A 23,468-nucleotide genomic window follows, 5' to 3' on the forward strand; every position below is an offset into this window, starting at 1 on the left:
TAGTCATCATCAACCCCCTCTTTCCCATTTTCTACATGGAATTGGGGTGTTGTATCAACTGTTGCCATCTCTCTCTATTCAATACCACTCTCCTACCTTCTTCAACATTCATACCAGACTTTTGCAGATCTTCTCTCACACAATCCATCAATCTCTTCACTGGATGCCCTCATTTTTTCTTGCCTTCTTCCTGTCTTTCTCAACTCTTCTTCATCAACTTGTCTTATGTTTTTCTGCACATGTGCCCAATCACGGTAATCTGTTCTCTTTGACCTTTTCTGAAAGTGGAACTACTCTGGCTTCTCTCTTGTGCCCTCATTTCTTCATCTGTCCCACAGTGCGCATCCTACCACCTGTCTCAGGCACTTTATTTCCATCGCTTCTAGCTTCCTCAACTGCTCTGCCTTTACTGCCCAGGTTTCTGTATACAGAAGTACTAGTTGCACCACTGTTTTGTACACCTTACTTTTCAGCTTTTTTGGCATTCTTCTGTCACATACTACCCATGACACACGGTGCCAATTGGATGCAGCCTCTCGGACTTCCCTTCTCATCAAGATAATCTATAAAAACGGACAAAAACTGAACAGACTAGTCTTTCAGTAGAAGATGAGTCTGTAACAATGCAGATGTCCCAAACAAAGATACACTGTGTAAAGAAGAGCTCTTGTACGAAAACATGTCCGATGCTTCAGGAAGCAAATGAGATCTAAGGTATCAAGGTAAAGGGAAGGGAATAATGGGTAGTAAGGAGTCAGAAATCTAGATCTGTGAAGCTTCAGAGTTGGTGCCGAGGTCAGATCTGATAATCCATATGTTGAACTGGATGAAAATATACAACATCGGATCAGTATTTTAAAAGTAGGAGAAGCATCACTATCTTGGAAGAAAGCTGTGTTGGCTATGCTACCTAAAGATGGTAAAGACCCATCAGACCCAGCTTCATATAGACCCATTTCAAATTTAAACCATGTTTACATCTATACTATCTAAAAGAATGGCAAATGACTTGCCAAAAATGATAGACATCGATCAATGTTGTTTTGGGAGGGGAGATAAACATTTGACATTACTAGAACAATGATGATCCAGAAGGAGGCAGAATGTAAGAAAATACTGCTGCTGCTGTTGGTGGGTCTTGATGCAGAAAAAGCATTCAATACAGTAAGCTGGGGTTTTATAAGTAGGGCAATGAAAGCATTTGCATTCCCTGATAGAACAGTAAGGTTAATTAGGAGGATTTATGAAGGATCACATGAAGAATTAAATTGTGTGTGGGGGTCTCCTCTATAAGTTGTGTTCAAACAGAGTTACCAGGCAGGGGGTGTACTGTTTCTACATTTTTATTTTCTTTACATTTACAGCCACTGGCAAAGAAAATAAGGGACTCAGAAATCCAAGCATAAAATTGGTAAGGTAGTCTAGAAAAGTTGTCTTGCTTTGCAGATGATATTATTTTGCACCTGATAAATCCAGAAAAGGAAATCTCGATGTTGTGGAACATTTTGAGATAGTTTCTAGTCTTTTCAGAATATAAAATTAATGAAGATAAAACAAAGCTATAACCACAAATAATATATTCACACACAAATTGGTTCAGCAATACTTATACTTTTGGGGACATGATATGAAGCAGAATTCAGGAGTATGGATTAAAAGTATTCAGGAGTATGAATTAAAAAATGCTTCTGTTATGGCAGTTAAGGACTGGTAGGAAGATACTAAACAAAAAAATACAAAAACTGGAAGTTGTTGTTTATGGATATGGACAGTAAGATAATATAAGTGAAAATGTTTTTAGTCCCTTTAGTTCTATAGATGGGCCAGGCATATTTTTATCAACCACAGGAGAAGTTGTGGCAAAAATTAATACACAGCTGAAAGAATTTATCTGGGAGGGGAAAAGAGCAAGAGTTAAGGGGAATAAGTTGATTCCTCCTACAGAGTAAGGTGGTTTAGTATTACCTGATTGGATAGAATATTTTAGAGCCACACAGTTAAGACTCGTATATGTAACGCAAGCAGAAGGTTATAATTCAAAATGGAAAGAGATGATGAAGCATGGGTAAGTTCAAGACATAAAATGAGTAGGATTTTGGATACAGATCCTTAAGGAGAATAACAACCATACAGAATTTTACATTCTTAATGTAGCAGAAGGTATTCTAAGAGCTAAACCAACACAAAAATGGATAAAATAGATTTTGCAAATAGTGATGAATGTAAGTAAGGGTACATAAAATAGGAAAAAAGGGATTGAAATTTACTGGACAAAATTAGCAAAAAAAAAAATTGTATTGGGAGCAATAGCTAGAGAGGGAAAGGTAACAGAGTGGGATGAGACCAAGAAGACATTTGGACTGCAGGCTATATACTGCCTTCCCTACCAAGGATTGATATCAGAGTATAGGCAAAGAGGAAGGGACAGGGGAATCTTAAGTGAAAGACCTGCTGTAATAGAGATTTTACTTGAATCCAGAACAGAAACTGTAGTTAAAAAAGGAATAATTAGTAGAGCATATAAAATAGTGCATGGTAACTATAACAATCAATCAGAGGAGGTCAGAAAAAATTGGGAAGAGAGACTGGAAAAACAATTTAAAAGAAAACAATGGGGGAAACATATGTATGGCTCCCAAGTATGCAATCAAGTCCAGAAGTTTTAGGATCTTTGCTCAAAGTGTTTGCATACGTATTTTTATAACATAAACAGACTTCAAAAAAAGTTTCCTTGAGTAGATAACAAATGTTTGACAGTGTAATGAGTAAGAAAGAGGTAACCGGAACATATGTTTATGAATTGTAATGAGTTGGCAGACTTTAAAAATTCTTAAAGAGTACTCTGCCAGAAATACAGTGTGTGCAAATGGTTGTAACTAAGGAAAATATTCTATTGAGCTGGGACACAGAATCTGAATTGCTAAGACATAGTAAGGCTGTATTAAGTTTAATTCTGTAGCCTGTTGAAAAGCAATTACAAAAAAATGGAAATCAAAGTCTAAACCAACAGTATTTGATGTATTGAATATTATAAAACAGACAAAAGAACCGGAAGAGGGATCCTTAAAAAAAGGGAAGGAGCAAATTACATAAACATCAATTGACAATGTGGGAGCAATACATGCAGAATAATATTCAGGAGAAGGAAGAATGAGGTTTAACAGAAGCCAGGAATTCAGCAACTGATGTTGGCCTGACGATAGTTAAAGAAAGAAAAGATATGCAGTATATAATGTATGTAAATAGAAAAATGTTAATATGGTTTGTTTTCTTTTCTGTTAATGTATGTTTGCCTATGTCCTAAGTGAAAATTTAACAAAGTTGTTTAAAAAAAAAAAAGAATCGTCAAAAATTAATTCCTAAACTAGGGACCTAAAGGACAGTGAACAAATGACCAGTCACTTCTTCATGAGAGGAACTGAATAATGGCATGAGCAATTCTGCATTATATCACACACATCAACCAGACATTAGCCAAGGAGAAGCTGCTACGCTCGCATGATAATCAAGAAAGGTCTTAAAGTCAGACTATAAAGTTAGAGAACCGCCTTTGGTAAACGCCATGGAGATAGAATACTACTGCAGCAGTGATTCCTATGATGATCATCTACAGGTACTCACTCAGTTCAAATTCTGTCAGTCTCCTTTCTGAAATTGCATCAGTGCTTCTGGCTTCACACAAGTGTTAAACACAGCTGCAAAAGTCCTACAATTTTCAAAGTATTATTACTTGCAGTGCTTGGCAATCAAAATTTGAGATTAGTAAACTCAATCTGCAAATGACTTAAAAAAAGCAAAAAATATCTACACATTTTTCACATCGAGTAAACAAAAGCAAATATTTTCATTACCGAGTCCACTGACTTCCTTTCCTCTGCAGCGTCTGCTTGCTTGACAGGCCTTCCAATGTGCATCTTGCTAATATGTGCATTCAGACTACCCAAGTTTTTAAAAATACAACTACATTCTGGACAGTTGTACATGGGACCATTCCTCACCTAGAAAGTAAAGGAAAATATGTCTAAAAAGGCAGTTATGGAATGTTTTAAAACTGAGTATAACATTATATAAAATGGTACAACAGCCTATAACTCAAAGACAGAAAATACTTCTGCTGACTATTTTCAGTGTACTGCCAGACTAACTGAAAGTATTAAACAAGGTGCTGAACTCAAGTTATATAATTGCCCCTCACTCATCTATGCATTCCCCTTCTGATCTTGCAGACTATCACGTATGAAAATGAATACCCTGTCTGATGCATAACAGACACCCAGCTAAAGGTCTAGCACTTACCTGTAATGCCCAAGGAATGGGCACACTTTATATGGGAAATAGCCCAGCACTGTATTGCAGATCTGCTAGTGCACTTTTCTGAATTCTCCAGATAAAGAAGAAAGGCAAATAAATGACTTTCATGCAAAGGCAAGTGACTGCTTTTACTCACTGCTGTAAAGACATCATAGCAGTTTAAATTATTTAGCTTTGATCTGGGGTCTGTAACACAACAACCCATGAAAAAAAGGAGAGGTGGACTTCTGCCTGAGACCGTTTGATTACAAAATTGCAAAAATTAAATGGATTACTTGGACATTTCGGACTGTTTGATAGATGAACTATCCAAAAAGATGTCCCTTTGGCAAATACAATGAACAGTCAATGTTATTAATAGTATCCTTATCTAAAGGCTGTGTTTAACACAGCTTCCCTCTTCAGAGTTTAATGAATATCTTAATCTCCTTGACTATGAATCATAGCTGAAGTTCAAGTACAAATGTATCTACCCCCACTGGGCACCTTGAAAGTTGTCTTAATGAACTTCCCAGCAATCAACACAAAATAAACATTTTAGAATCGGCAGGGAAAACAACTCTGTCACTTAAATGGAAATTATACACCTGGAGATTTATGTACATATCTTTTTATACTCCTCAACTAATGAATAAAATCAACAGAAAATAGAACATTTGTAACAAATGTAAGTCAGACATAAATATAGATTGGGCTCATATGTTCTATGATTGCCCTGTTATAAGAGTACTTTGGGGGAGTGTTAATGAACTATTACAGGCATTATTCACAGACAAATTCAAGCTTAACAAGTCTTTAGTGATTTTTAATACACCCATATTACACAGTGTTAAAAAAGGAAAACATCCTTTACTTTGGGCAATACATGCTGTGGCTAGAGAGCAAATCTGAATTCCCTCCTACTTTCACTGAATTCAACAATATGTTAAATGAAGTTTGTCATTTACAACTTAAAACTATAATTTCTGGAACAACTAGAAAAACATATGCATACCATATGTGGGTAACTTTACAGAATTTGTTGAAAAAAGATTAACGATTACAATAAATAACTTCAGTATCTTTTTTTTTCTTCTATATGTGAAGCACAATAAAAATGTTTAAAGTACTCCATTTTATGTAAAGATTAATGGATGTCTTTGTAAATACCTTATTTTATCAGTTATTCTATATAGTTATTTGAATTTTATATGTTACAATCTCTGAAATTACAATTTTTCTGTGAGACTTATGGGATTGTTTATAAATTTGCTTTATTTAAAATTAATAAAATTGTCTTAAAAAAAAAAAAAAGTACTAGAGTATCCATCAGAAAAGTTGTCTTTACAGAAATTATATAGAGTGAAAGAGAAAGACATCTCTGACATAATAATGACTTGAATCATTTTTACTCACTTTGGTTTGAGGAAAAGTCCCTCTTCAGATAGAGGCTCCTTCATGAAAACAAATGATCATCATGAAACAGATTATCAGGTGTTGGCTGACATCTTGTTCCATTACAGAAGCCTAGAAGAGCAACACTTAGCATACAGTGTAAAGGAAACTAAAGTAGAATGGAAAAGGACCACATATCCTAGATTCCCCTTCCGGAGTCACTATCTCATCAACTCATACAAGAAACATTGAGGAATTATCACGCAGAAGGTACGGTTGTGACTTAAAGCAGTAGATGTCATTGTACTTGAATCACTGCTGCAGTCATATTTGTCATAAATGGGAATTTGCTATAGGTGAATGTCCACTAAGTAGCAAGACTACCACACATTTGGAAGTCCCTACAAATAGTGCTCATCTCTTCATGTCAGATATGCTATAGTGACAACAGAGACAGAGGAGAGCAGTATGCACCATATTTTTGTTCCAAAATAGGGTGGTGCCAACAAATTTATATGTGGCATGTGCCTATACAGGGGGTCAAATGTTCAAATGTGCTCAACCAAGGCATCCAACAACCCCCTTAACTTGCAAACTCTATGAATAATGGTGATGCACATAGTAAAAAAAAACAAACAAAAAAAAAAACATCCAAGTACAAAATGAAGTCTTCATGTCCTCCTTTTCTTCACTTAAGCCTGCTCTCTAATCTTTCTTTTTTTGGAAAGGAGAAGGAAACAGGAAGTCCACAATGCAGTTGTGATCCCAGCTCCTGAAGTCTACTACTGTGGTTAAGCCAGAGTTGTGCAATATTCATTGTAGTGACTGTTATTCATCACTAATGGGAAGAGTACTAATTACCACTGCCTTGACTTCAATAGTACATCTTGTCCCACTCCTGGAAAAAGACCTAGTCTGCAATATTTTGAAACAGTATAGACAGAGGTCCAGGTAGCAGCTTATCAGTTACGTGCAGATATATTTCTGAAAAATGCAGCAGATGCTGCCACTGATCTGTCCAACTGAAGTCTTAAAATTAGGTCTTTAAAGGTTTGCCAAGCTAGTCAGAACAAAACACAATTACAGTTATCTCACCATTTGGATAAAGCCTGCTTAGATACTATTCTCAGCCATTTTTCTAGCCTACAAGAGACAAAGACTGAGTTTCTTCATTCATTTGTCTTGGTTGACAGTAGATTAAATGCCTGTGTACATCTATGAAACAAAGATGTCTTTCTCTTTTGTTTTGTGGTCTAATGAAGACTACTAAATGAACAGCTTGGTTTAAAGACTACCAATGAGAACCATGGGCAAGAAAGGTATGTTAGTTTCTGAAGCCACTCTATCCTGATGTAATCCAGGGTATACTTGGTGGCCATCACTCTATGCAATTCAAATACCCTCCCAGCTGAGGCAATATCCAGTAGAAAAGTAGTTTTTCAAGAAAGAAGTCTGCCGGCTCAAACACAAGCTGGTTCAAAAGGGGATAGTATAAGCTTCTCCAATACAATGTTCAGCTTACAAGGGGTCACTGATTGTCTAGGAAGCCTAAAGTGAAGTATCTCCACAAGCAAGAATTTTGCTACTGGCAAAGAACACAAAGAGGAGGTTCATAGGAAGGATAGCAGTAATTATAGACAAGTGGAACTTCATTAAGTTATGAACCAACCCTGCCCTCGAGACAGCTTATGTAAGGGCATGTTTCTCTATAGATTTCCTGTGAAAAATTTGTTTATCTGAGCACAATAAAGAAAATCTTTTCATTTGCCCAAATCTGACTTTCAAGTTTTAAATTGTGCGGTTTCTTTCAAAATGCAAAGAATCTTTGCGTCACAGGATTCCCAGTTTTGAGTGGTGAGGCTGGGTTGCATTGACCCCCCCCCCCAGAAGAGTGCAATGTCTGAAGAGGATCAGGCACTCTCACCTCTTCACTTGGCATAAAAGAAAGAGAGGGGTAAAGTACAAGTGTGTAGGAAACTTATCATAATGGCAGATGTTCAAACCGATCACTATTGCAGTATTCTTAACATCTGGGACTTTCGCTGCTAAGGTTGCATCCATCTGGCTACCTTGTAAAACTCAGGATCCTTCCCCCATGACATATCCACCCTAGGAACACACTAGCCAGCTAGTCTAAGAGGAACATGCACCCACAATATTTTCAGAGCCTTCCTGACCTGATAAAAGTTAAGATAGTAGACTAACTTCCTAAATAAATATATGAACCCAGAGGCATTAATTATGGCTGAATTTTGACAGCGCATGATGATTTAGGAAGGGAAGAGCCACCAAGTACACAAGATAAAATTTCAAAAGAATATCCCTGGAGGTGAAGTTGGGAGGGTACATGTACTGCAACTGTGCTCTATTTGATCATCTACAGTCCCAGTAAATTACCTACACAACCGTAGCATGCTTTTCATTGGATCACTACTGCAGTATTCAAAACATCTCAGACACCTCCCAGAGCTTAATAATACTGGGTGGAAGAAGAGGGTACTCCCTTTAAAATTTGGATGTCATGAGGGACAGCCTTAGCAAATTCAGTTCCATCTAATTTATAATGTTTTGTGAACATGTGGACAGAGGTTTACAAGTGGAGTGTACCCCTTACAAGGAAGCCGCAAAGTAGCTACTGATCTGGTGAAGTTGGCTTTAATTATCCTGTTACCTGTTTGCCAAGATATGTGCAATAGATGAAAACTGCATTTCAGATTAATTTGGAAATTGTTTGTTTAGACACTGGCAAGGCCATTTTCTTTCCAGCAAAACACAAACAATTGGTCAGACTTCCTAAAGTCTTTTATCTGTCTCTACAAAAGTTGCAGCATGTCTAAACAGATCTGGTTTCTGAAAGGCATTAAAATCCTATCATCCATATATTAGCTTTGGGGTCTGTAGTGTGGGACATATTGGAGACTCCTTGACCAGAGTATGTAAATCCACAAAGAGAGGAAATCTGATGACAACCCTTGGCCAAGTCCCAGAGAAAAGGGAACCAATATTGTCTTGGTGAAAAAGGGGCTAGCAGTGGTACCTCTAGATTATGCCTTCTTAAGAAATGTGGAAAGGCATACAGAAGTTTGCCATTTCAGGTTACCGGGGATGGCAAAGGACCTTTCTTTGACTCATGATGTTATTCGTATCCTATGTGCATCTCACAAAAAGTCAATAAGTAAGAGTTACCACAGCAAATGGAAATATTTTTTCAAGCTGTGCAACTGCTCATGGGATATACCCTCTTAATGCTTCTATTTCAGAGATTCAACTTTTTCTCAAACATTTGATTCAGCCTCCATTTATCTGACCAGTAAAGTACAGTTGGCCGCAATCTCCAACTTTCATAATGGATTTTATTTCTACTCCTTAGCTTTTCACAGACCATTTAAAGCCTTTCTCTCCAGTTAGAGAACTAGTATTGCAGTGGTACCAAAATTTTACTCTAGAAGCACACAGTCCCCTTTTGAGTCAGCATATTTCACTTTTTTGAAGTTTCTGTCTTGGAGAGCTTATTTCTTGTTGCAATAATTTCAGCCAGAAGGACACTGGATTTATAGTCCCTATATTTCTAATTTAGCTTTCTTATCATTTCATAAGAACAGAGATTCAATTTGCATAAATCCATCATTTGTCCCCAATGTGTCATCCTACTCAAATATGAACCAACTTGTCTACCAGTATATTTTCCCAAACCACTCCAACAAACCATACCTTTGATGTTCAGAGACCTCTAATATTTTATCTACAAAGAAATAAACCCTCCTTGAAAGATTCTTAGTTTTTATGTCCTTTGCAGTGAAGAAGCTTGGTTTGAAGGTTTCACAGTCCTTCTATTCAGGTGGCTTTCTAATTGTATTTCCTTCAACCACTCTGCACATAACAGTCCTTTGCCATGCAATCCTAAAGCTTATTTTACACTGCATTTTGCCATTTCTACAGCTTTTTTTATAAACTTTTTAACTGACAAAAGTCTGTGATGCAGCAACCTGCTTAGTATTGCCAAACATTAAAAAATGGAAAGTATTTTGTGATCTAGAACTTCATTTGGAGTCAGTATCCTCAAAGGTCTCCTGTCATGATATCACCAGGGTGTTCAGTAGCTTGGGATTCTAACCCATCAGTAGGATTGAATGGACAGGATGAATAGGATATGGTAGTTATGTACTTACCATAGTGCAACTATTACCTAACAAAATGCAACTGCCATCTCTCTGGTCACAAAACTTAACCTCTTCATTTCCATCTTCTGTTTACATACCTTGCTCTAAACTCTATTTTTGATTAGGATTCTTTCAGCATGTTAACTCTGATGCCACTCTATATATAATGCATGTTATATACTGTGTTTTTCAGTCACTATGTATATAATTGTCATCTATCTATTGTCTTAATACTCTCAAGCCAACAAATGATATTCACTTTGCATATAATATAGATATATACAGCATTTTGTCATTTTCTCTGTATATATAATGGCAAGTATCTTATTGCGTTTTCCCTAGGCTGAGAATGAAATGGGTCTAATGGGATCAGAGCTCTACCCCGACAATTAAATTCAAAATAAAAATAAATAAATGTTGTATTCATTTATCTATGTCCATCTGATATGAACAACCCTCCGTCTACCCACTTCCATCCACCATTCCTGGTGAACCTGAAGGACCATTACAGCTCTTCTCTGGTGGCCTCCTCAAAGGATAATCTTACCTTTTTTTGGCAACAAATATCCTGCTGGCAGGTTGCCCTCAGTCGGCCTGAATGCCAAAGTCTTGGGTCCGGCGTCGGGTCCGACGTCAGTTGCTGTCGCCTCTTCCTTGACATCAGGTCATCAGGGGTATAAAAGATGCAGCCGACACCATTTTATTTAGTTTTTCTTGCCCCAGATGTTAGGTGCCCCCAAAAAGGTAGGCCTAAATTATGTAAGTAAAACATACATGCACCAAAATAAGCTTTATCTTCATCTATAAACAAATACACCACCTAGGTTGTATAGATTAGAGAAGTAAAGATAAGCTCCAGCAAAAATAAGGGGGATGGCGGGAGGGTAACCTGGACTGCAACAGTGAATACACTCGAACATCTACATTTATGGTAAGTGTACACAACTGTACTATGTTCTTCGTGTTTCACTGTTGCAGTCATTACATTTGGGTCGAGTCCCAAAGCTATGGTTGGGGGGGCTGGAGCTAAACAGCATTAGGAGCGGCTATGAGGCCCTGCAGAACTGCAGTGGCAAAGCCTGCCCTGGATTTAGAGTAAAGAGGCAGATTGTAATGTTTTGTAAAGGTATGCACTGAACTCCAAGTAGCAGCCTCCAAAATGTCTTTGGTTTGTACTCCCCTGAGAAAGGCTGCAGAAGTGGCTGCAGCTCTGGTTGAATGTGGCCTAATGCCCTTAGGCACTGGTTTGCCATGCTGTGAGTAGCAGAAATGAATGCAGTGACCTATCCACTTTGAAATAGTCTGCTTGGAGATAACCTTTCCTTGTGATGCTGTGGCATATGCCACTAGTAATTGCTCTGTCTTTCTGAAAACTTTAGTTTTGTCCAAGTAGAATCTAAGTTGTCTGTGTACGTCCAAAGAATGCAGAATTTTCTCCCCCTTGTTTTGTGGATTTGGATAAAAGGTTGGCAAATTAATTGTTTGGTTAAGGGCAACACTGTATACCACCTTAGGCATAAATGTAGGGTTTGTTCTCAGAGAGACCCTGTCTGGATAGAAAATGATAAAGGGTTCCACAGCCATGAGAGCCTGTAGCTCTGAAACTCGTCTTGCAGAAGTTATTGCTAGGAGCAGAGCTGTTTTCCAAGATAAGAACTTTATGCCCGCAGTAGCAACTGGCTCAAAAGGAGGCAAGGTGAGTTTTTCCAAGACATAATTGAGGTCCCGTGCAGGTATTGGCATTCTCCTTGGAGGCCTTAAGTTTTTGGCTCCTCTGAAGTACTGCCTTAATAAAGGATGAGAAAAGAGGCATGGATTTTAATTGATGAAAAAGATAGGCCTTTGTCCAGCATCTCAGTTAAATACTGCAAAATCTGAGGAATATTTGGGACAGCTGTATCAGTTCCTTGAGCTTGGTTCCAAATGCAAAATCTGTTCCATTTCCCAGCATAGGATTTTCTAGTACTAGGCCTTCTGGCTTCTAAAATGACATCCATCACAGCTTTACTGAGAGGTGTGGTTTGTATGGCTACATTATCCGCCATGCTGCCAGGTTTAGGGTCCTGAGTTGGCTGTGCAGAATCTGATTGTTTTGCTGGGACAGTAGATGAGGTATTTGAGGTAAGGTCCAGGCTGGGCATTGGGACAAGTTTCTTAAGATTGGATACCAGTACTGGCGTGGCCAGTCTGGGGCAATCAGAATAATTTTTGGTTTCTCCTGCCTGACCTTTAGAAGTACCTTGGGGAGGAGAGGCAGTGGAGGAAAGGCATATACTGATAGGTTTGTCCAGTTGAAAGATAAGGCGTCCACTTTCAAGATTGTCAGTGATAAGTCCTTGTGCAGAATCTTTTTAGTTGATTGTTTTGAGGAGAGGCAAACAGATCTATGTCTGGGCGTCCCCATTTCATTGTTATCATGCTGAAGACTTGTGGATCCAGGTGCCACTCATGGGGATCCATGAGGTTTCTGCTTAGTTCGTCTGCCAGAGTATTTTCCTTTCCTGGCAGGATTTGTGCCTGCAGATGAACTTGGTAAGTCAATGCTGTGTCCCATAACGCCATAGATAGTCTGCACAGGGGGTAAGAATGAGTGCCCCCCTGCTTGTTTATGTACCGCATGACCATGGTGTTGTCTGTCTTTATCAGTAGTTGTCCCATGAAGTAGGTCCTTGAAGGCTGTCAGGGCATTTTAAACAGCTAGCATCTCTTTTTGATTGATATGTAGATGCTTTTGGTTTGTGGACCAGGTGCCCTGAATGCCTCTTCCTGCCATGTGTGCCCTCCAGGCATAATCTGATGCATCTGTCATTAGCCTCTGCCTGGCTATGGGTATTGAGAATGGCTGTCCCTTGTTTTGGTGACAAGTCTTTGCCCACCATCGAAATTCCTGTTGCAGGCAGGGAATTAGAGTAATCATCGTTTCCAGGCTGTGGCAATGTTGTGTCCAGACACTTTTTAGGTACTATTGAATTTTCCTCATATGCAGTCTTGCATACAGAATTAGTAAGATGCAGGATGCCATGAAACCCAAAGCCTGCAGAATTTTTCTTGCAGATAACTGGGCCTTTGTTGCCATTTCCTTGAAATAGGTAGTCATTTGCCTTTGTTTGTCTGGAGTGAGATAAGCCATCTGGGCAGTTGTATTTAAGCTTGCACCCAGGAATATTATCTCTTGAGAGGGTACTAGTTTTGATTTCTTTTTGTTGACTGTGTACCCTAGGCCTGGTAAAAGTCTTATCACAAAAGTCAGATGCTGTAGTAGAATGTCCTTGTTCTCTGCTTGTATGAAGCAGTTGTCCAACTAAGGATATATTTGTATTCCTCTTTGTCTGCAGTAAGCAATTACTGGTGCCAGGCACTTTGTGAAGACCCTGGGCGCAGAAGATAAGCCAAAGGGCAGTGCAGAGAATTGGTAATGCTTTGAGCCAGCCTTGAATCTGAGGTATCTTCTGCATGATTGTCTGATTAGGACATGCAGGTATGCCTCTTTTAGGTCTAAAGTCACGAGCCAAGCCTTGCTGCCCAGCATGGGCAGTAGCTGCTGTAAGGTCAACATCTTGAATTTTGGTATATTCAGGAAAGTGTTTAGAATAGATAGGTCCAGTATTGGTCTCCATGCTTTGTCCTTTCTGGGTACCAAGAACAGTCTTGAGTAAAATCCCTGTCCCTGCTCTTGCTGAGGTACTTATTGAATAGCCCTCATATCCATGAGAGCTGCGACTGGTTTTTGAGCCTCTGCCCATTGATTTTTTAGCAGGTCTGGCCAACCGTTTGCCCTTGACAGGGTATGGAAATGAAACATGTAGCCTTGTGACACTATGTCTAGAACCCATTTGTCCTGGGTTATAACGTGGCAATTTTGAGAAAAAAGTGCTAGTTTTCCCCTAAGGGTGCTGCCAGAAGATAAGTGCTTGGTGCAGGCAGGGGGAAGTCATTGGGACTGTTTCCTGTATGATTGTGATTTGTCCTCTCCACCTTTGGAGGTAGAAGCACTCCACTGCTTAGACCTGTAGGATACTTGAGACTGTGATCTGCCTCTAGGGTGTCTGGATCTGCCCCTTTGAGGTCTGTCTGAGACTGGAAAGGACCAATTCTTTGTAGGCCAGTGTCTGCTAAATCTAGGTGGCTGCACCTGTAAGAAATCCTTGACCGTTTGCATAGATTTAGCTTTGTCCTCCATTTTCTTTAACACCTCTTCTGCCTTAACACCAAACAAGGTATCATGTTGTAAAGGAGCATCTAATAATTTTGCTTTAACATGGTCAGGCAGATTTTGTTCCTTTAGCCAAGCATGCCTCCTAATGACAGAACCCGTAACAGCGGCCCTGCAGGAGGCCTCCAGAGAATCAAACCCACATTGCAACGTATGCTTTCCAACTTGTTCAGCTGCATGCAATAAATCCTGTATTTCTTTGTTTTCTGCACATTCAGAATTTGCCATCATTTTCTGTTTAAGCAGTGTCATGATATATTGCTGATATTTGAGCATATGAAACTGGCAATTTAAGGCCCTTATATCCAAAGTAGCAGATATGTAAATCTTTTTTCCCCATCTATCCAGAGCCCTAGAATCCCTGTCAGAGGGGGGAGGATTTTTTGCAGTAGAAGCCTTGACCCCTTTTGGACCTTGAGAAATAGTTTCTGGGTCTGCAGTAGGGTTTTTGAAAAGGAATTTATGAGAGTCAGGGACCCTGTAGTATCTGTCCGGCTTAACAGGAGCTGGAGGTAAAAAGTCAGGGGTCAGACTAGACTCCAAGAACACATCATCTACAATGTCCAACACAGGTGGAATAGCTAGAGGCCTGTGTTGAGGTAGTAAAAGGAAGTCTCTGAGCCTTTTCTTAGATTCTGAAAAATCTTGGCTTTCCCAGTGGAAGTGCTCCCTCAAGGTATGCAAGGTTTCCCCAAAAGAGTAGTCCTCAGGAGGAGAAGTTGAAGGAATTGATTCTTCAGCATCAGAATCCTCATAGGGGGGAAGAGAACATTCCTGATCAGAAGAGGAATCAGAAGAAATGGAAACTTGATCTGAAGATTCATAGTCTGTCTCTTGCCTAGGCCTCTTATCAGGAGGGAGATGGGAACCCCTGATCAAGGTAATTAAGTCTTCAGCCATTTGAGCATCTGCTTTTTGGGCATGGAGGCCTGTCCTTGTGACTGGTGAACTTGTTTCTTTGCCTTTAAAGGTGTCTTAGTCTTGGTCTTTGAAGTCGTTTTAATATATAATTGTTTAGGTCTGAATACACCCTCAGAAGCCGATGCCTGCTCAACGGCTCCGGACCCATCTGAGGGAATAATCTCTGAGGCTCCAATATCTTGAGTTTCCTGCGGCCTGGGTGACTCCACATGGGAGTCGGTAGCGGCCTGCGACTCTAAAGTAGCGGGTGTCAGGGGCTGCGAAAGTGCCTCACTGAGAACCGGCAAACCGACGACTTGCTTAAGAGAAGCTTCGTCGCCGGTTTTGGACCTCGGTTGTCTGTCCTTTTCTTTTTTTTGCATTTTTTGTGAACTCCGGTAGTCGGACGGCTATCCGATGACATTGTATAATTAAATCTTCGCCCAAAATAGCTTAATGCAAAATCGTACTGATGCTTAATAGTGCGTTGGTTAAATCTAGCACAAAACCGACAACTAGCAACGTCGTGGTCAGGGCCTAGGCAAGGAATACAGTAAGAATGAAAGTCCTGATGAGGTATTTGCTTCCCACAAGAAATATAATTATTAACTTTTTCTGACATCGGTCTGGAGCAAGAAAAAAGTTTCCCCAACAGGGTACTTAGCTTTTAATGAAGACTTCGGATCTGAAACTCAAACACGAAAATCTCAGGAGTCGGCCGACCGGCACTTGCGAACTGCTTCTGCTTCGGGCACCGTGCGGCAAGAAAGACTAAATAAAATGGCGTCGGCTGCATCTTTTATACCCCTGACGACCTGACGTCAGGGAAGAGGTGACAGCAACTGACGCAGGACCCAAGACTTTGGAATTCAAGCTGACTGAGAGCAACCTGCCAGCAGGATAACCCAAATGTAATGACTGCAACAGTGAAACATGAAGAACATCAAAGGCATTCAAGGCTGCAGCACTAGTTTTGCCAGTTCAAATTCAATAAGCAGCCTAGGACCCCATTATCCATATTGGAAAAACAGGGATGAAAAGATCCATTGTTATAAGTATGCAAACACCCGTTTGCTCTTATCAAACAGTTTACTTTATTTTTTCATGGTTTCTTGCTTTATGGTGTTTACTCAGAAAAATAAATATTACTGACCTTCAGCCCAACCATCCTAAGATTAAGCAACTGATTATCAAGAAGGAAGGAATGAAGGTCACTTGAGCAAGCACTGGCAGCCTCAACTACAATGGACCTTTGGTTGCTGGGAACTGGAAACTCAAACTTAAGCATGCCATGCCTGTTGTAGGAAGGCCAGATGAGTTTTTGGGCTTAGCAGAAAATTACTTGTTATGGTGATTACATGTCCTTTCCTTTGGATGAGGTCCTTCACTTAAAATTTTTCTTTGTCCTTGTGAGAGGTTTCCTTACCCATTTGCTGTTGGCTGTGGAGACGCACAACAATTTTCCCTCCTACATACCAAGATTATGGTTTGGGAAAAGTGGGAGCGTCTGGTAATTAAGGTATCTCATGCACCTGTCAAGATGAATATCCTGTAGATAAGCTACCAGTAACTCTACTCTCCTTTACATTGCAGAGTTGAATTCTCTAAAGAAAGAAAGTTTAATTCTGTGGCTATCCATAAGCTAGTAATGGAACTTAAGGTCTGAGTCCTGAAAAGGAACATGACTGGCCCTTGGCACAGAGGGGTTAAGTCTGTGACCTATAGTTCCTGTGGCACAGAGTTTAACTCCCTTAACCCTCATTTGCTTACTGTGTAATCTTGAGCAAGTCACTTAACTAAACATTCTCTCGGTTCACCCCTGAAAAAGGCCTTTGTCCAGTGGGATACCTGGTTAAAAAATGGGTATTAATAGAATGCCAAAAGGGACAAACAGAGAAAGGAAAGCAGAGCTTGCCTTTGAAAAATTGGGGAAGAAAACAGAAGCACAATTAAGAATGGACTGCTTATGTTAGTATCACACTCTACTGGAAATACTTTATACTGTAGTAGAAAAGTCAGTATCAGGACCACGATGCTTTTATTGTGCAGCACTGATAAGGACTACTAAGAATGTGTTAGGTGCAGCATCATTATGTGGGTTCACTGCAAAGACATGCCAAAGTAAGATTTAAGCTCATACAGTCATTCACTAACTCAAGGTTGAAGACAACGGCCTAATAACAGAAAGGCGAAAAGGTTTTACTTCCTTCACTCTTAAGTCTCACTTAGTCTATGTAAATGTTGCATAAATTCAAGAACGACCACTGCCTAAGACGTTTTTTTCAAAATCATCTGGTTTCAAACTGTATGATACAGATGCACAATTCATGCTCCACTTAAAGGTGGCATTAGCCTGAGGAAAGAATTCAGATCTTTGTGTTTAAATAACATTCTGACTCTAGTGGAATAATTATCACAAGTGAGGCACCAGCTATATTTCACAGCCCTGTTCAGCTGCAACAGTTTCCTCTTCATCTTCATTTTGCACATGCACACACACACACACACACACACACACACACACACACACACTCACACACTCACACACTCACACACTCACACACACACACACTCACACACACACACACACACACACTCACACACTCACACACACACACACTCACACACCACACATCAGGGCATAAGACAAAGAAAACGTTCTAGCTTACACCTAAACAGAACATGCTTTCTCCATGAAACCAACAATATAGTCAAACGAAAAATACTTCCCAACAAGGCATGGACAATTCCTGGGCACTTGGGATCTTAAAAAAATGTCCTTTTACATATGCCAAAATGTTTTAAGATTTATGGCCCTTTGGCCTCTAAATCTTTCATGTGCTAGGTAAGCTAAGTACTCTAATCTCCGTTACAGACAATCCCTTTCAACAGTTCAGGGAACCCGATCACTTGAATACTTGGCATGTAAACCATATTCTTAAGGTATTCAAATTATAATTGTTGCTGGATATTGTTGTTATGTTTAGCTGTTGTAGTCACCCTTACTTCAGTAGCACTATAGACTTCCTGTGCTACATTATGTATATTCTGAAAACAGGATCACAGAAGTCATTACTCTTGTTCCAAGTACTGGCATTCAAAACAGCATTAGATTTGACCTGTACATTACACTTATTTTTTCACAATGCACAATTAAAATTGTCACATTCAATAAGTTTGAGATGGAAAGCTACAACAACAGCATCATTAGGACATGCCACAAATGCATCAGAATGTTTCTCTTTTACTGTATTTTTAAGAATAACAACTTAAGACTCAGACTTTTTTCCAATAGCATAAAAGCCACTCAAGCAGTCCAAAGAATCAAACAAAAACATTTTATTCAATAAATGTCAAAGTAATGAGTGCAACTCCCAGAACAAGCACTGTAAGCAACAAGACAAGATTTGTACTTACTAGCAGGTTCATATCAGAAGTAAAAATGCTATCACTCTAGATTCCTTAATTATTAATTTGACTGAAACATTACCCTGGAAGGGCAGCCATTTTTCCTGCATTTTATAATTTTAGCACATGCCCTCACTAAGAGTGCTTTACTAGTTTAATCAATGATACTCTATTAAAAATGAAGCATATGGCTGAATAAAAAGATTTGCTGCATAAAATACAATAAAAATATAAAACTACAGTAACTTAAAATCTATTAAAGAAAAGAAAAAAAAACAGTTAAAGCAATGGATAAGCATGTACCTCGGTATGGACCCTCTGTATATGGGACTGGAGATTGCCTTTCTGAGAAAAGGATGCAGGACATAAAGAACAGCCATGAGGCTTTTCACCTGTATGTTTAACCATGTGAGTTTGAAGTGCCCCTTTCTGGTTGAAAGCTTTTCCACATTCAACACATATGAACGGTCTTTCACCTTAGGAACAACAGAGAATTAAACTTGTATCATTATGTGGTCAGTAACCAGTAAAATTCAAAACAAAATACTGCAATACTGTTGCTGACATCTAGAACAAAATGCTACTTACAGACTTGACAAAAATGTAACATGGGAAAATGGTACTTATATAAGTATAAAATGAGTACTTCAAATTACTGATTTCAATTATACACAACAATAATAATATGACGACTCATTAAGTATACTTGTATGGATCCACAATACAGGTCCCTCAGAAAACGGAAATTACGAGGTATACTTGTATGGATACAAACCAATAAGCCCAACTTTGCCCACCAGGCTGGGTGTATCTCCGATTCTCTCAGTGATCACTCCCCTACCTTTCTTCTAAGGAAACGCATTCACTCCCCCTGTAATGTCATTTTCAAACACATATGCAACAAAATAAATTTTCCCCTACCTTCTTAAATTCCCTACTTCAAAACTGCAACTGGTCACCTCTAAAAGCACTCCACCTAGACCAAGCTGTACAATATTTTAATGATACCTTCCTCAACATCCTTAATAACCTCGCTTCAACAAGAAAAATTCACTCCAAAGCCAAAAACCTACCTTGGATAACCAAAGAAGCTAAATCTCTTATTAAACAAAGGTAGAGAGTCTGGACTGCTTATCAAACCTCCAAAACCTCAGAAAACCTCAGCTCTTACAAACAACTAAAAAACCTAACTAAGAAGCAAATATTATCTGACAATAAATCTTATTTTCTAGCTTTTCAGCGAAAACACAAACAACCCACAAAAAAAATGGCAACACCTTAACTACCTCCTCAACCATGGCAAAACCTCAACTCCTGCACCATCTACAACCAACAGCACTGAATGTATAGCATCCCAATTTAACTCTCATTTTATCACAACTATCACCTCACTTTTAAACAACAAATCTAACCAACCCCTTACAGTGCCTACCTCTACTAACTCTACACCCAACTACTTCTCTTTTAAACCTATACAAACCTCTTGTATCAAAAAACTCCTATCAAAACTAAAACCTACCTGTCTAGTAGCTGACCAACTCCCTAATTACTTCTTAAAAACTACTGCAAGCTCCATCGCTTATCCCGTATCTATCCTAATCAATCACTCCATCGCAGAACAATATGTCTCCATACTATGGAAAATATACCACATCATTTCCCTCCACAAGGGAGACCCATTTAAAGATCTCTCTAATTACTGGCCCATTGCCATTCTCTCACCCCTTGCCAAAATCTTAGAGAAATGTATCCATAAGCAGCTCCTAGACCACCTCACTACAAATAACCTCATATCTAGTTCACAGCACTGCTTCCGTCCAAAACACAGTACCTCCACAGCCCTCATAAGTTTCACCAACTACATCAACCTCAAAAACAACAGACAACTAGTCTCTACTATATTTCTTGATATGTCCAAAGTTTTTGATATGGTACCCAACCAGCTACTACTCAACACTAGCCTCCTTCAACCTCAAGTCTACAGCTCTCAACTGGTTCTTTAGCTACCTTACTAATCGGCAACAGACAACTAAATAGAATAAAACTCTTCACACTCCTCCCAGTTTCTGTTGGGGTTCCTCAGGGTTCCATCCTTTTCCCTCTCCTTTTTATTATATTCACAAAAAGTCTAAAGTCTGCCACTAAATCTGCTTCTATCATTCAATACACTGATGACGCTACTCTTTATTTAGTCTGCTCCCACACCCCAAGACCTCCAAGATAAACTGCAAAAGTCATTTCTAGATATTGAAAATTACCTAAATGAACTTCAACTCATCCTAAACTCAAATAAAACAAAATTAATGATCTTCTCTAACAAGAAATCCAAAACAAAACCACCCCCTCTCTCTATCTATTCCACTAATGGCACTATAATACAACCAGTTAACCAAACAAAACTACTTGGTGTCATAATAAACAACCTAACATTCAATAAACACATAACACTCACAATTAAGAAAGTTCACATCAAACTTGGTGCTCTATATAGGGCCAAACCATACCTTACTCAAAATGCCAGACTAGCCACAGACAGATCCCATCTCTTATCTACTCTTTGCTACTGTTCTCAACTTTTCTCTAACATGCGCAAGTCTGATTTACATCTACTTGATTCCTGCTATAACAAAATAGCAAAATTTGCTGCTAATATACCCAACAGGACCCATCATTGCCTTGCTCTTCAAAAATTACACTGGCTTGAATTTCCCAATCTGTTATTACTCAATCAGTTCAGCACTGCCCACTCCATTATCCACAAACCTGAAAACTGCCCTGCACTCTCCAACCTAGTGCAACTAAATACCAGCCTCAGGACCCTTAGCTCATCCGATAAACTTATGCTCAAGGTTACAAAGTCCCATAATTACTATAGTGGCTCTCTGTCTTCTCCTTCAAAGTAGCCAAACAGTGGAACCTATTACCCCAGAATAACTTAAAAAACACAGATCATCATAGCTTAAAAAAACTCCTGAAGAAATACCTTGCTCAACAATGGCTATGCTCCTGTAATACTCCTGGCTAGTTTCTCATGCCTTTGATCAAATGTTTTCTATTCTGCTGCTATCTTCTTGTCTTACTTCTACTAAATGAAAATTCCACAATGGTTTTTAGTTATATATAAGTTTTTTATTGCTGTCTGTAGTAAGGCTTAAGAAACGTAATGTTTTCTGTTTTACATTCCCCTTTTTGTAAATTGTGATTGTTGGCAACTGTCAAACATTGTATATTGTTTGTAAATATTTTAACAATTTTTGTAATCTTTTTGTACTACTGTTATGGAGTTTATCTTTACGGGTCTCTGCTGAAAACGGGTTACTTGCCCAGCCAGATTTTACCCGGTTAACAAATGTAAAATAAAATAAGTAACTTATTGGCAGGCTAGTGTACATCTTTAACCCTTTACAGCTACAGGTCTAGTTATTTTATGCAATCAATTTGCAAAGCAAGCCAAGACAGACTGAACAATATGTCCAAGAATCTAACATTTGATGCTTACTAAGACAAACACAATTAAGAAAAGTACAGCTGTCTAAGATCTTACCATAACAGCAGATGTCTACTTCTCATGGTTGAGGTATTCTTTATATTTGGGATATCCTGCCGAGGACAGCCTAAAGTATGGCCAGCATTCCAAAACGTTTACACCTTCCCAACATCATACAGACATATGTCCTATGTGCGAGGTGTAAGGTACACATGCAGATGCCTAATCCACAAAACTGAAGTGCCCAGGAGAACCAGAGCAACCTCACAGAAAGAATAACCTGCACATCCAAGAAGGAAAACAGAAGGTGATAGAAACACAAAAGAAAACCCCTCAGCCAGCAGCAGGGTAACAGAAAATGAAAAGGTGGCAGGAGGGATGGACAGAATATGCCAACAATGAGAAGTAGCACATCTACTTCTATGGTAAGATCTTATACAACTGTACTGTGTTCTTCTTTATCACAGTTGCAGTATTCTTATGCTTGAAAGAGAACAAAAGTTACTGTAAAGTATGGCAGAATGAAGGCAGAGAACAGCCATCCACAAACCCATGAAGGATAGCCCTGGCAAAACTGCCTTGGTTCTGGAAATGACATCTAACTTATAATGCTTGGCAAAAATATGGACAGAAGACCAAGTATCAGCTTCCAAGATGGATCTATTATCCAGACCCATGAAAAAAAGCACCAGAAGAGGCTACTGGCCTAGTAGAATGAGCACAAACTGAGGAGGAAAGCTGCTTGCCTTAAAAGAATAACAAATGGGAAATTACCTTAGAGATCCACCAGGAGATGATTTGCTTAACTGCCAAATCCAATTTCTTAGCATGAAAGGAAACAAAATGTTGCTCAGATTTTCTGATGCACTTTGTCTTATCCATGTAATATCTGAGATGTCTGTGCAAATCCAAGGTGCATAAAACCTTCTCACTAGCAAACAGTGGAGCAGGAAAAAAGAAGGGAAGATGAACACACTTATTCAAGGACAAATCGTTAACCACCTTGAGAAAAAATGAAGGATTAATATAACGAGCCACTCTGCCTTTGTGAAAAAATCAAAAAGGAATCAACATGAAGGCCTGGAGTTCAGAAGTACTTGTGAGAAGTAAAGAGCCACCAACAAATTAGTCTTCAAAGTACAATGTTGGGGAAAAAGAAAAGCCAGGCTCAAAAGGGGATTGAGTTGAGTTTTTAACAGCAAAATTAAGGTCCAAAGAAGGAGTAATATGCTTTCTTGGGATCCTGACATGAAGGATGCCCTTTAAGAACTGTTTGACTTCAAATTAGAAGCCAAAGGTAGATTTAAAGGCAGAAAGACCAAAATGACTAACAAATAAGCTTTAACAAAAGAACATGCTAAGCAACTACTGAGCAGTTCACACAAATAAAGGGACCATGACGACCCTCACAGAAAATGGATCCTGGTCATGCTTGAGACACCAAACAGAAAATCTCTTCCACTTAGCCACACAGGATGTTCTAGTAGTGAGTTTTCTCACCCAAAGCATAACCTCAGAAAATTAGTGCCTGGAATGATTCAAAACCCTATCACCCAAAGTGTCAGCTGAAGTGTAAATAAGTGATGGTGAATGACAGACCCCTTGTCTTGTGTGA

General features: G+C 39.1%; 1 protein-coding gene across 1 annotated transcript in view; it reads right to left on the reverse strand.

Annotated features, from left to right (window-relative positions):
• The window catches only part of ZNF236 (zinc finger protein 236), a 1,651,223-nt gene that overhangs the window by 1,238,517 nt on the left and 389,238 nt on the right, over window positions 1-23,468 (reverse strand). Inside the window, exons 6-7 of the mRNA XM_044067103.1 lie at window positions 18,670-18,842; window positions 3,852-3,998 (exon numbers count right to left, since the gene is read on the reverse strand). Of these exons, the coding sequence (XP_043923038.1) occupies window positions 3,852-3,998; window positions 18,670-18,842 (320 nt within the window). The remainder of the gene's footprint in view (window positions 1-3,851; window positions 3,999-18,669; window positions 18,843-23,468) is intronic.

Source organism: Protopterus annectens, chromosome 3.part1 (assembly GCF_019279795.1).
Source record: "Protopterus annectens isolate FY-2018-M chromosome 3.part1, PAN1.0, whole genome shotgun sequence".
In the NCBI taxonomy this organism is placed as follows: Eukaryota; Metazoa; Chordata; order Ceratodontiformes; family Protopteridae; genus Protopterus; species Protopterus annectens.